Source organism: Lissotriton helveticus, chromosome 12 (genome assembly GCF_964261635.1).
Source record: "Lissotriton helveticus chromosome 12, aLisHel1.1, whole genome shotgun sequence".
Taxonomy (NCBI): Eukaryota; Metazoa; Chordata; class Amphibia; order Caudata; family Salamandridae; genus Lissotriton; species Lissotriton helveticus.
Window position 1 is genome coordinate 890630442 of NC_136073.1, and position 13707 is coordinate 890644148.

At 48.8% G+C, this 13707-nt stretch overlaps 1 protein-coding gene across 1 annotated transcript in view; it reads right to left on the minus strand.

The window, feature by feature from the left end:
- Positions 1 to 680: 680 nt before the first annotated feature.
- LOC144798799 (insulin receptor substrate 1-B-like) overlaps positions 681 to 13707 on the minus strand; it is a 334685-nt gene continuing 321658 nt past the window's right edge. The window contains exon 3 of the mRNA XM_078669843.1: positions 681 to 4931. Coding sequence (XP_078525969.1) covers positions 4924 to 4931 — 8 coding nt within the window. The 3' untranslated portion in view covers positions 681 to 4923. The remainder of the gene's footprint in view (positions 4932 to 13707) is intronic.

Here is a 13707-nt window from a genome sequence, read left to right on the forward strand (position 1 = left end):
AAAGTGGACATTTCTCTGTGCTTATAACTCTGCTGGCTTTGCAGCCTGTCTCCAATACTCGTATAGGCTGGGTGACAGCTAAACTTTGTGCATTCCCTATAGACACCCACAATACAGGAAGGTGTGTCCGAGTACCCATCTATATACATCTGCATTCTGATTGCCTTGCCTGGGCAGGATGGAAGGTGAGGAGCTAACACTTCACTTGAATAGGCTGTCCTGTCCCCACACAAAGGAGTGATTACCTCCCCCTCCACCCCCAGATAGACTAGGAGATATGACTGGGTTGAAAGGGATGCTTGTGCATCATCAGAGCTGCTTTGAAGCCACCCCCACATCAAAGGCACTTTTGGGTATAAGTACTGGGTCTCTGACCCCATCAAATCAGACACTTCTGGATCTTGAACTGAACTTCTGTCAGAAAGCCTGTTGTGCTGCTTAAAGGGTTAATTTTTGGACTGCAACCTTTGCGTAAGGCTTGCACTGGAAGACGGGGGACGCATGTCTGGGCCAGCTTTGTGTAGGACCTTGGACAGGATGCTTATAGTCAGGAACAAGGGTCCGATGACTGGTTCCTCTGCAACTCAGCGAGCAGGTTGGTGTGGGTGACCCAGAGTAACTCTGGGGGAGTACCAGGAGCATACAGTAACAACAACACAAGTTAATAAACAGGCCAGGCATTTATTCAACATGTTTACCATCAAGAGTTTATTGTCAGTTAGAAAGAGGAAGGCAAGCATAGAACTTTACAGCATCTGCAGAAACTTCGGACCTTACTTAAGCTAATGTTCACAGAGAGCTCAGGGGCTCCCGCGTTACACAGGGTCATCGGACCCTTCCGTACCTCGTGGGGGTCAGCATACGAGGACCGACCACCAGAATAAGAAGTCAGGAGGTCCCCCGGCCACTGGGGCAGCCACCAACCACCGCCCCCACCGTAATCTGACGAATGCAGAACGTCATCAGTTGGGAGCCTACGTCACGGCAGCCCAGCCCTGGGGAGGGAGAGGACCCCACATTCATGAAAACAAGCAACTCAGGTGGCAAAGAAAGAAAGGTTTTCAAAACAAAAAAATATCCCAGTTTGGCTCATGACTTTGGGGACGGCATAGAAATATTGGGGACCGCTTCAGACAACAGACATCACTCTGCAATGTTTTCCCAACAGCCAGAGACGTTCTTGTGCTCGGTGTGTGACTGAGTGACAGAGGGGTGGGTGGGAGTTGGGCCAGTTCAGTGTGTGCAGGACAGCACCGAGCACTGTCCGCGGTCTGTGGAGAAGGAAGGCCCACCGGTGACTCCGGGGAGGACAGGTGTAACCCCAGGCACTGTGCCCCCCTTTACAAGGTCCCCCCTTCCCACCTCCATTCCATAACCCCCAAACCTGCCCGGAAGCAGGAGCGGGTGTGCCCCGCTGCAACAGGTACGGGCACTAATACACAAGGCACCCAGGGGGGTAACATTCATTCATTCACTGACCCTCACTCCCTCGTGAGGAAATCAAACTCATTTGCATATTTCTTTAATCTTTGTTAAGCAAGAAAGTGCTATAGGAACAGTATTATCATTTTGGGTTACAGATGCTCCCCCAAACCGGCTCTGGATTCATTGTCCCAGTGGCTTAACTCAAAGGGTCAAAGGTCACATCCTCAAAGGGGCCCAACTTCCTGCCCACGAACACATTAACACAGGGGACACGTCCCAAAACACAGATAACCCAGTTTAGCCGCCCATAACCCCAACACTCCACAGACTGGCCAAAAGACAGGATTCTGGAAAGGCCGCTGGCCCTGCGAGGCCAGCAGGGCTGGGGCAGAGTCAGTTACGTGACAGGAATAAGGTTGACTCATGACTCGCTCTGTTCTAGTCACAAAGATTTCCGGCCAAAGTGCATTTGAAGAGAACCCAATCACGTGGCAGGAAGAGGTGATGATGCAATCTACCCCCTGGCTCCAGGTAGGTCCTGTGCCCCTGGGCAAACACGCCCCCACCGTTCAGCAAACAGCAGAGCTGTGCAAACAGAAGGGCAGCCGCCGCTCTCTTGTTTGCATTTCATATTTTATAATTGACATTTTTCAAACTACCCTTTGCAGAAAAAGATTAACAAAAAAAATGTAACCGAGCCCTTGTGTACCAAAAGACCAGCCCCTTTGTCCATATCAGCAATGGAAAGTATAGGTGTGAAAAGGGCGGGGGTACTCGCTCCCCTGAAGTACTCCTGAGTTTGCACCCCCTCCCCCACCCCTCAATCCATCCTGGGGAAGCAGGACTTATCTGAAAGCATGCCCGCCCCCCTTACCTGCGCACTAAAGGCACATTTCATCCATAGTCAAACTTCGTATATTGTTTCTCTTAATGTTTCATTGATTTTTTTTTTTTTTACACCAGGTCCCCTGTGCCAGAAACGAAGGCATGCTGCACGCCCCTCCCAGTGACACGTCACAGACAGCCCCCCACCTCAGTGTCACCGGCTCGGTATGGATACTGCCCCCCCCAGCATTCAGGAACCTGGGGGGGGGGGCATACATTCCAAGACCTTGTTGCATCGGTCTCAAGCCCTTCACCCCCCCCCCCCCCCCCTCACCCCCCTAATATTTAACGGAATGAGGCAGGTTTCACATTCTGAACAGGGGCCAGGAGCATCCTTTGGGATGAGGGACATACAGTCACCCCAATGCTGAACCCCCCCCCCCCCCACACACACGTACCTCCTACGAGCAATAAAGAGAAGGTGTGCACTGCAGGGCATCCCCCCCACTTATTTTACCAGGAGCTCAATAACTATAAACTGCAACTGAGTGCAAGCCACTTTTTGTGACATCACTTCCTGTTGTGACGTCCGCGTCCCCCCACTTCTTTTTTTAGGACTTGTGCAGTGAAAGGAACCGTCTCAAGGCCCCCCCGGGCGCAAGCTTCACTTCTTTGGGTTGAAAGCCGAGGGGCTGCCGACGCCTGCCCTGAAAGACAGGCTGGCGTCTGACGTGCAGGAAAGGCTCTCTCTGATTGAGACTGAGCGACTGTGGACAAAGCTAATCAAATCTGCCTCTCATATGAAGAGAGTAATTTCGTCAGGCAGCGTGGGATCTACCCAGCCTCCTTTACCCCACTAGTATTCCAAACTCATGCCCTATTGGTGCCAACGATGGCCGCTACAAGATGGCCGACCTCCCTACCGAGCAGACCTAGAAGATGGCTGGTCTCCTTACCAAACACCACTACAAGATGGCTGACCTCCCTTCAGAGCAGTCCTACAAAATGGCCGGTCTCCTTATCAAGCACCACCACAAGATGGCTGACCTCCCTACAGAGCGGTCTTATAAGATGGCCGGTCTCCTTTTCAAGCACCACCACAAGATGGCCAACCTCCCTACCAAGCAATGCTACAAGATGGCGGTCTCCTTACCAAACACTGCCCCAAGATGTTAAACCTCCTTACCTAGCATTCCTAGGAGATGGGCGATCCCCCGAGTAAGTGACAACACAAACTAGCTCACCAACTAACCCTTCGGTGCTATAAGCTGGCCGATCTCCCTGTCCATCGGCGTGACAAGATGCAGGCTGAGGAAAGAGAATCCTGACCACCAATGGATTTCATTTTGGTGAGGTTGCTTGAATCATGTACCATTTTTCGCCTCCCCCATGTTGTGCATCTTTCCTTCACAGTTATCATCAGCCTAACACTGTACAGATTTAGAGAGGAGGGTTGCAGACTCAAATAATGTGCCCTTGCCATCCACCTCCCAACCCCCTACTTCCTGTATCCCAGGTCTACTTTTTCCAGCTCTTCAAAGCTTTGTATCACCAACAAAGGAACTGCAGCAGTTGTGTTTTTGAAAATGTTCATTTCACTCGCAGTATTGTAGGGAGTTCTGAGGGAGCACTCCTCCATGTCTGCGGAGATACTGGAGAACCATTTCCTTTCGCGCATTTGCAGATCTGGGGCTCCTCGCTTCCATGTTCTCTGGAGCCCTAAGACCCATCCTCTTTTATAAACACTAAAGGTGAGATGTTTATTCTTAGGAGTTGCTCTGAAGAACCTTCCCTTGTTAGGTGGCCTGGAGGAAGTCTGAGGCACCTCTCCTTGTTAGGTGGTCTGGAGGTCTGAGGCACCTCTCCTTGTTAGGTGGTCTGGAGGTCTGAGGCACCTCTCCTTGTTAGGTGGTCTGGAGGTCTGAGGCACCTCTCCTTGTTAGGTGGTCTGGAGGTCTGAGGCACCTCTCCTTGTTAGGTGGTCTGGAGGTCTGAGGCACCTCTTCTTGTTAGGTGGTCTGGAGGTCTGAGGCACCTCTCCTTGTTAGGTGGTCTGGAGGTCTGAGGCACCTCTTCTTGTTAGGTGGTCTGGAGGTCTGAGGCACCTCTCCTTGTTAGGTGGTCTGGAGGAGGTGGTCTGAAGGTCTGAGGCACCTCTCCTTGTTAGGTGGTGTGAGGCACCTTCTCTTGTTAGGTGGCCTGGAGGTCTGAGGCACCTCCCCTTGTTAGGTGGCCTGGAGGTCTGAGGCATCTCCCACTTTTAGCTGCTCTGGATTGGGAGGTGGTAGGTCCTTCCCCTTCTTGGCCACCTGGACATGTGGGGCTCCTCCCCTTCCTTCAGTACCCTGAACCAGTGATGGCTTCTTCCAGGATGGGGAGCTGAGTTATGGGCAGGTAAAAAGAAAGGCACTTTGGATCAAATACTTTGAGCAGGACAAAAACAGAAAACCAACAAGAAACTGCGAAATATCCTTCCATCAACGCACAAACACTTTGGAGGAAAGAGCGCATTGAAGCGCAGCATCAGGACCGCACGAGACAGGATGCACCATGGCAGCGTCAGAGTCAGGCAATGCCTGGCCAGGCGCCTTTACAGGACAATGGCGACGAGAGGGAGGGGGTCAGAGGTCGCAGGAGCCCATTTCACACGACGTCACCAGGCTTCGGCGAGGATCAGCATTCTGAAAGAAGGAAAAGTTTAGTTAGTAACAGAAAATGGCCCAGTTCATTAAACTCGAATACAATCACAAATTCCACCTTCTAAAATCAGTGCACAGCTGGGACCTAGGCTTTAGCCCTCAACTAAAGAAGCCGCTCCCTTAATAGCCCTGAGGTCCAGGACTGGGGACTCCATCCCTGAGCTAAAGGAACCCTACTTCTGAACTGAAGGAACAGTGTCCCCTCAAGAGATCTGGGGCCTCTCACTAGTATCTCTACCTCAGAGCTAAAGGAATAGTGTCACCTCAACAGTTCTGGGCAACTCAATCAATCAATCAAATTACGCTTTATTCAAATTAAAACAATTAAACCATAAAAGCACATTGAAAAATACAAGACATTAAAAACAGGGTATAGCTATTCGTATAAATAAATACAATATTATTACATTACAACACAAGGACTATTGAAGCCAACAGTAAACAAACACTCTTCAGAGTGGTTAAAAAAAACTCTCCTTTCCTCCATCTTCTTTTCTACCTGAACTTGTTTCACAATCCTTTGATGCTTACCACAAAATGTACTAACATTAGAATTGCTATAGTTCAACAAGACACCTCTAGAATTTCCCCAGAGCCCAATATCTACCCACCCAACAATTCATACCAACCCGGACAAAGCTTACCAAGAATGATTCTGTTGTCCGTTGTCAGATTATTTGTATTTATTTATTAACAAATCTGTTACACAAAATATTTCTTTCCATCAAGTAGGTGTTGAACGACATTATCTCATGCTTAAAACTAGAGTGGCCCAAATTAATCTTCATTAACATCTTTGATGCGTCGAATGGCCCCTGGCTGTCCGACGCAATGGTGGACGTGTGCGTCAGATAGTTGGGGGCCGTCCGTTCTGCGCACGTGTCAATTTCCACTGCACCACAGCAGAATTTGCGCCGCAGCAAAGCGGTTAAGGTGTTGTAAGACCTTAAAAAAACAACTTGGATCATTCGGATCCCCAAAATGTTATGTTATGTTATGTTATGTTAAATACATTTATAGCGCGCTCAGATACTCAGGAGAGTGTCCCGGCGTGGCGTGGCTATCCCTTCGGCCACCCATGGCGGTCTCAGCGTTAGCCGCCCCTGGACGCATTGAAGATCAGGGGGAGGGGGGGGGGGGGGTTGCTGGCGAGATTCTGCCGATGGCCCCCCGGACAGCCGCAGTGTAGAGCGGGGGGGGGGAGGAGTGGGGAGGACGCTGCCCCCTAAACTCATGCCACCCGGGGCACACTGCCCCCCTTGCTATGCCACTGCCTATCACTCTTGCGCCGGCTGCAGCTAAAACCATAGAAAGCATTAGTGGCGCGTTCCTACTTAAGTCTCCGTCCCAACATAAGCGGCACTAATAGCCGTGCAGGATGACCCTCCGCGGGCTGCCGACAGCCTCTCCACCTGATATTAATGGACCCGCAAGCATCCTTCAATGCAGTCGATCACGCAATCCTCTCAGCGAGAGTGGCCAAACAAGGCATTTGCCATCCCGCTCTTGATTGCCTTAAATTATGTCTGACAAATCATAATCAGTTATGCTCTATCAATTTGTCTCTGACCCCTCTGACAGCAGTTCCCCATCCTTCTCTTTTTAATCTTTACATTCTCTCTCCGGCGATCTCCATTGATAATCATAAGCACTGAATAGTCTCACCCATGTGCGGGGGAGAGGATGTGGCCTAACAGCTAGGGCGGTCAACCTCAAATCTGGGGAACCGGGTTTGAGTCTCGGCAACGACGCTCAACATCCTGTGATTCTGGGCAAATCACTGAATCTCCCCGCGCCTAACAATAATTATTATGTCCTTATGTAACGCAACTGGTGCTCATGTAAAGGACTCTGATACCTTCGGGTCAAGTTCGCGCTTTATAAAACTCCCCCCACCCCAAAAAAAAAAAGTGTGCAGGGATCCTGGAGCACTGCTGTACAATATATTTTATAAGGGTAAATGTTTGCTTTTCTTTAGTGAGGCCTGGATAAGCACTTAATTTATTAAAGATTTTGAAATGTTTGCTTTTCTTTAGTGAGGCCTGGATAAGCACTTAATTTATTTAAGGTTTTGCAGTCTATAAATGAGGCTACATTGGCATATTGCTTTAATTTTCATTTAAAAATGGGTTTATATATAATAATAAAAAAAAAACAGGACAAACTAGCTGGCATTGCATCATTTGTCCTTATAAATCTCATTCACAAACCTTTTTTAAAGATACATGATGAAGAAGGAAGAGGACAATGTACACTTATAGGCGGCAACTCTGCAGATATGAAAAGAGAGTCTGTCCCTTTAAGGGCTCGCAGCCCACCAGTATCCCATCATGCCCAGCAGGTGGCAGTCACCTCAGTTCTTTTTCTGGCTCCTGGTGACAGGATCTTGGAGCACCGAGCTCAGACTTTTTTTAAGCTTTTTTCTTCAAAAAGTTTGCTGAGAAATTTTTGTCAACACCTTTATTTGACGGATTTCAACATTTCTAGACCTTTTCTGTCATTTTATGACGAGAATTTTTTTTCTTGTCAAATAAAATGCCATCTTTATTTGACAAATACACTGCCTGTTTCAGAAAGAAGGACAAAACAGATGCTCATGATGTCTGTATCATCTACCTTCCTGACAGATGTCAACACTGCAAGACCTTTTCCAGGAGTACCCTGAAGACAGGGAGAAGATCAGCCTTCAAGGAACAGGGGAGCGACGCAGACAGCAGGGGGTGCAGTCTGGAGGTGGGGCGTCGCCTGAGCGAGGAGAGGGTCAGACCTCTACCTAGCCCTTAGGGGGAAGAATGTCCCAATATCTAACAGAATGGAAATACAGCACAAAATAGCCTGGGCTATGAATATTATACCGAATGGTTGTTGTCACAGATTCTCCAGCCCTCCCCCAAATATTCTACCAAACTCATCCAATCAACATCTGCAAAGGCTGCGATCAGTTGTGAACATCCTTCTGCAGAAGCATACGATGGAGCTCGTTCCTTCCAACCAATGAGGTACGGGGATTTATTCCCATCATTTTTGGTGAAAAAGGTCCCAAAAATAAATTTAGACCCAAAGTAGATCTGAAAGTCGCAAACAATTGGATACGGGGAGAAAAGTTCAGAATGCTAGCATTACATCAAATGTATCCTTAAATCTTTAAAGGAGACCAGCAACCAGCCTTAAAGGCAAAAGTAGAGACAGTCAACTGTACGTCTGAAATGTCAATCTGCATGAAAGCCTCCCATCCAAAGGTGAGAAAAGTGTCATCTCTCCGAGACTCGATGGCATCGTGCATATCTCCGACACCAAATGTCCGTCTCCAAATCAGACCACTACAGGAATGTCTGGAGGACCAGTGGAGTCAATGCTCAGGCAACGGGGAAGACAAGATCACACTTTTGCTCAATACAAGGCAATCCCTCAAATGGTGGTGCATTTCATCAGGGTGTTCCCTCTCGGACAATAGTGACATATGCCTCTCTGTGAGGTGGAGGAGTGCACATGGGTCACCTACAAATTCAGGAAACATGGTCCACAAAGGAAATTACTTATCACATACACCTCCTGGAACTATGAGCAGTTAATTTGGCTTTGAAATCTTTCCCACTATACTTCAAGATGAAGCCCCTTCTTGTTCAGACGGACAACACAACAACAATGTACTACCTGAACAAGCAAGGGGGAAACGGGGTCCAAAGCCTTGTCACGGGGAGCTTAAACAATATGGAATTGGTTCTTAGCCAGAGATCTGAGAATCACTGCAACCCATCATTCAGGGGTACAGAATCTTCAAGCAGACTCCCTTAGCAGGATTCTTCAAAAAAATCACAAAAGGTTCTACACGACAGCATCATTCAAAATATCTTCTGCATGTCTGGGTTTCCTCACACAGTTGCATTCGCAACCGCACAAAACAAAAAAATGCCCAAACTTTGACTCAAGGTATTATCAACCAGGGACATTGGGAAATGCCCTATGGATCGACTAGTCTGGCAAATTTCTCTAAAATGTTCCTATTTCCTCGAATTCCATCAGTAATCATCAAGGTGTCCTACTAGAAGGCCAGAATGATTTTGATAGATCCGAAGCGGCTCCATCAATGGTGGTTCACAGACCTTCTTCACATGTCGGAGCATCCACATATAAAGCTGCCATACTGATCGGACCTTCTCATGAAGTTCGGAGGCCAGATGGCTCCTCCCAATCTCAAGTTTGGCAGCATGGCCTCCGAGCTCATAAAATATGAACATTTAAATCCGCCACAAGATAACATGAGCATTCTCACGGAGGCTAAAAGCCCATCAACGCGTTCAGCCTATTCTTTGAAAAGGAAGAGATTCTGTACCTGGTATCCCGACAAGAAATTTGATCAAACGACGGCCCAAGAAGAAGCTATACTTCTGTATTTACTTTACCTCTCCAAATACAGCTTACAATTCTCTTCTATTAAAGTTCATTTGGCGGCGCTTACTGCCTATAGGAAATATCCTTCACAAACCAATTTTTTCAAAGTCCCTGTTATTAAAGACTTCCTAGAGGGTTTAAAGAAAGTTTTGCCTCCTATACATCATACCTCTCCTCCTTCCGAATTGAACATAGTACTCTCCCGTCTCATGCAATCTCCTTTCAAGCCCATCCGTAAAGCCTCATTACAACACCTTTCTTGGAAGGCTGCTTTCCTAATGGCTATATGTCAGAAAGTAGGGTTAGTGAGATTCAAGCTTTAAACTCTCACAGACCACATACAGTGTTCCATAGCAGTACAGTAGTTATGAGAACTCATCCAAAAGTGTTACCCAAAGTTGTGTCGGATTTTCACATTAACTAGTCCATTTCAAAGCCTACTTTCTTTCAGCGCCCTACCACTCCAGCAGAAAGAAACCTCCACACTTTAAATGTTAGGCGAGTCTGAAAGTTTTATCTAGTCAAAACAAAAGACATACGCAAGTCTAATCAATTGTTTGTAAACTATGGCCCTCATTGTACGGGTTTAGCCACGTGTAAACAAACTCTACCCTGGTGGATAGTGTCTTGCATATTGTTATGCTACCAGGAAGCCAATCAGATTATGTCTGGTAAATCAAAAGCTCATCCCACTGGAGGGAAACCAGCTCCAGTTGCTTTAATGAGGAATATTCACATTTCTGAAATATGCAAAGCAGCTACATGGCGGATCAGTTCACATTTTTACCAACGACTATTGTCAGGACTCGGATGCGAGAACAGATGCTCGAGTGGGAGAGGCGGCCGTGAGGAATCTATTCACTCAGTTTTCTCTATGGGTCGTCTCTTTTCTATTCCACCGCAGTTTGTAGGGATGGGCTTGCTACTCTATTCAGGGCTTACAATTATCAATGGAGATGCCCTGAGAGAGAAGGAATGCTTTCTTACCTGTAATCCTAGTTTTCTCTCAGGGGAATCTCCATTAAAATGATAAGCAACCCTCCCTCCTCCCGGTGGAAAAAACAGAGCTGATTAATGGACAATCAGTGCTGGCTGGGAGAATAACAATGGTTTAGAGCTTTGCTTAGCTGCGCCCACCATGCTAAATAAACAGACAGGCTCCTGCATACCTTAGCACCCTCAAGTACCCCAACAAGTGCTCTTCTTGATGCGTCTGGGGGACGGGGGGGGGCACAGGGAGATGTGCAGAGGTGAACAAGGTAGACCTCAGTGCTGGAGCAGGCTTAGTTCTGACACCCTCATGACGCATGTGCAGTTTCATGGCGGCCATCTTGAATTTGACTCTAGGTTCAACATGCTACCGACGCCATCTGTAAGGCCAGGGATATGTTATCCAACTCCTGCTGGTACCAGACCACCCGAGCGGAGCCGCCTGGTCTTCAACCAGCTCCTGTTTCACCACCTGCTGCGCTTTCCTGGTCTTTGTGGGCTTAGCTTTGACAGAATATGTACATAACAGCCACAGTTCTTAACACAAGTAAATGTATGTATGTATAGGGCATTCACATAGTGCAAACCTAGTCAAAAGGCAGCAGAGCACTGTACATGTTCAAAAGCAAGGTTTAAGACGGTGACTATTAGGAAGAGGAGCCGAGTTGTGGAAGGTTAATATACAAAAAGTGCCTCACATCATACTTGCCCATGCAACTAAGAGAGGCTTAATGGCAACACTGAAAACTATATCCCTGCAAATAAAACGCATTATACAGGTCCATTCAGAATCACAGCAATGGATAGGTAAGAGTGAATCAATATGAAGTATCCCAGCTGAGTCTGATTGCCGCCGAGTTCCGGTAGTGGTGCTGGCGAAACGTTCAAGTGTAGACACAGATGCTGGCCTAGGGGCCGAGTGCACGTACAGATGCTACTGAAAGGACCAAGTGCAGGTAGAGATACTGGCGAGAGGACAGAGTGCAGGCAGAGATGCTGGTGAAAGGACCTAATGCAGGTAGAGATGCTGGTGAGAGGACTGAGTGTTGGCAGGCGAGCTGGTGAAAGGACAGAGTGCGGGCAGAGATGCTGGTGAAAGGAGTGATGTACGAGTGATGCAGCCAGACGTATAGGTAGAGGCGCATTATATGCTCGCGTGAAATGCTATCTCGAAAACAGCTGCAACAAAACATGTCGTGTTTGGTATCAAACACATTGGAATCATACCTCTGCACCGGTAACCGGTGTGGGAGGTATGATTCAACCCTTCTGAAGAGAGCTTCGTGGGGTCACTGGTCTTTCCAGTACGAGCCTTCTCGACTCGGGCAGTACAAAATGGTTGCTGCAGACCAGAGACACATTTCTGGCCTCCTGTTGCTGAGCCAAGCTCCAGCAGGGGAAGGTAGGACAATAGGCATTATGTCACAGGGAGGTGTGACCACCTCCCAGACAACATTTTGTGTATTAGGGCTGGGTGGGTGCACTTCCAAAGTGCCTGAAAGCCTGCAATTGGGGCACACTTGCTGTCCCTGTGCATAGGCCTGTTCAAAACCGTCCTGGGAGCCATTGGCTCCTGCTCTGGCGCAAAACTGGACAAAGGACATGGGAGTATTCTCCCCACTTTCCTGACCCTCCCCTGGGAGAGTCCCTTGAATCTGTCCAACCCTCTCCCGTGGGTACAAAAAGGTTTACCTGGCTGTAGGACCCTAGATTTGAAGTGGACAAGATTCTGAACAAGAAACCACTGACCTTTGACCGTCTGGACATTGCTGGACTTCCACTGGGCCCAACTTCACCCCCTTCTCCGTCCAAAGCATCATCTGTGCCCGTGCAGCATACAGGCTCCGTGCAGGACCTGTGGAGCATCAAGGACATTTGAAGTATCTACCTTCAGGTGAAGGAGTCACTCCCTTGCATTTGCAGGCACCATAACGCAACTGACTGGTCTGCTGATCCTGAGCTCCTGTGGACTACGAAGGCTCCAGCAACACAGGAGATGGGTTCCTACATTCCTTGAGGTCGACCTGACCTCTCACCAAGTTTGAGGCCAGTATCCCTCGTGGGGACCACATAACCCGAACCCCTGTGCACTGCGTACTTTTTGCAAGTGCATATCCTTGTTGGCGTTCCCCAAATAAGTGCATTGGGCTATCGATAGCTCCAACCTCTGCGCACATTTCGAACAAAGGACTTCGGTCTCCTCACACTCTGTGCTCTGCAAGCTGTGACTTTGTGAAACTGCTAGAAGTCCCCTCGCGGCTCATGGGCCTCCGACCTGTGGGTCCATTTGAGGGACAACACTGTTTGTCCTGGGATTCCTTGGTTCCTCCAGGTTTGCCCTGACTCCCCTTGCTGTGGTGAGTTTCCTGGTCCTTGCTGGGCCAGACCTGGAGTGGTTCTCCTTTCATTTAACCAATACATTAAGATTACATTCTGGTAAAACAAGCTGCTTAACATTCCTTCAAGACTAAGCCTGAAGGCTGATCCCCACAGCTACCACTTGGATAGCTTTCTAAGGTTATCTTTGACCTCATAAATCACCAGAAGGGTTCTTTGAACTTGTGCAAGGTGCCCACTTTGATTAGTGGACAGATGCTGGTGAAAGGACTGAGTGCAGGCAGGGATGCTGATGAAAGGACCGAGCGCAAGTAGAGATGCTGGTGAAAGGACTGAGTGCAGGCCTAGATGCTGGCGAGAGGACCGAGTGCGGGCCAGAGATGCTGGCGAAAGGACCGTGTGGGCAGAGATGCTGGCTAAAGGAACGGGTGCAGGGAGAGATGCTGGCGAGAGGACCAAGTGTAGGCCTAGATGCTGGCGAGAGGACCGAGTGCAGGCAGAGATGTTGGCGAGAGGACCGAGTGCAGGCAGAGATGTTGGCGAGAGGACCGAGTGCAGGCAGAGATGCTGGTGAGAGGACAGAGTGCCTGTAGAGATGCTGGTGAAAGAAGAGATGCTGGCGAGAGGACCGAGTGCAGGCAGAGATGTTCGCGAGAGGCCCAAGTGCGGGTCAGAGATGCTGGCGAAAGGACCGTGTGTGCCGAAATGCTGGCTAAAGGACCGAGTGCAGGTAGAGATGCTGGCGAGAGGACCGAGTGCAGGCAGAGATGTTGGCGAGAGGACTGAGTGCAGGCAGAGATGCTGGCGAGAGGACAGAGTGCCTGTAGAGATGCTGGTGAAAGAAGAGATGCTGGTGAAAGGACCGAGTGTAGGACCGAGTGTAGGCCTAGATGTTGGCGAGAGGACCGAGTGCAGGCAGAGATGCTGGCGAAAGGACCGTGTGGGCAGAAATGCTGGCTAAAGGACTGAGTGCAGGTAGAGATGCTGGCTAAATGACCGAGTGTAGGCAGAGATGTTGGAGAGAGGACCGAGTGCAGGC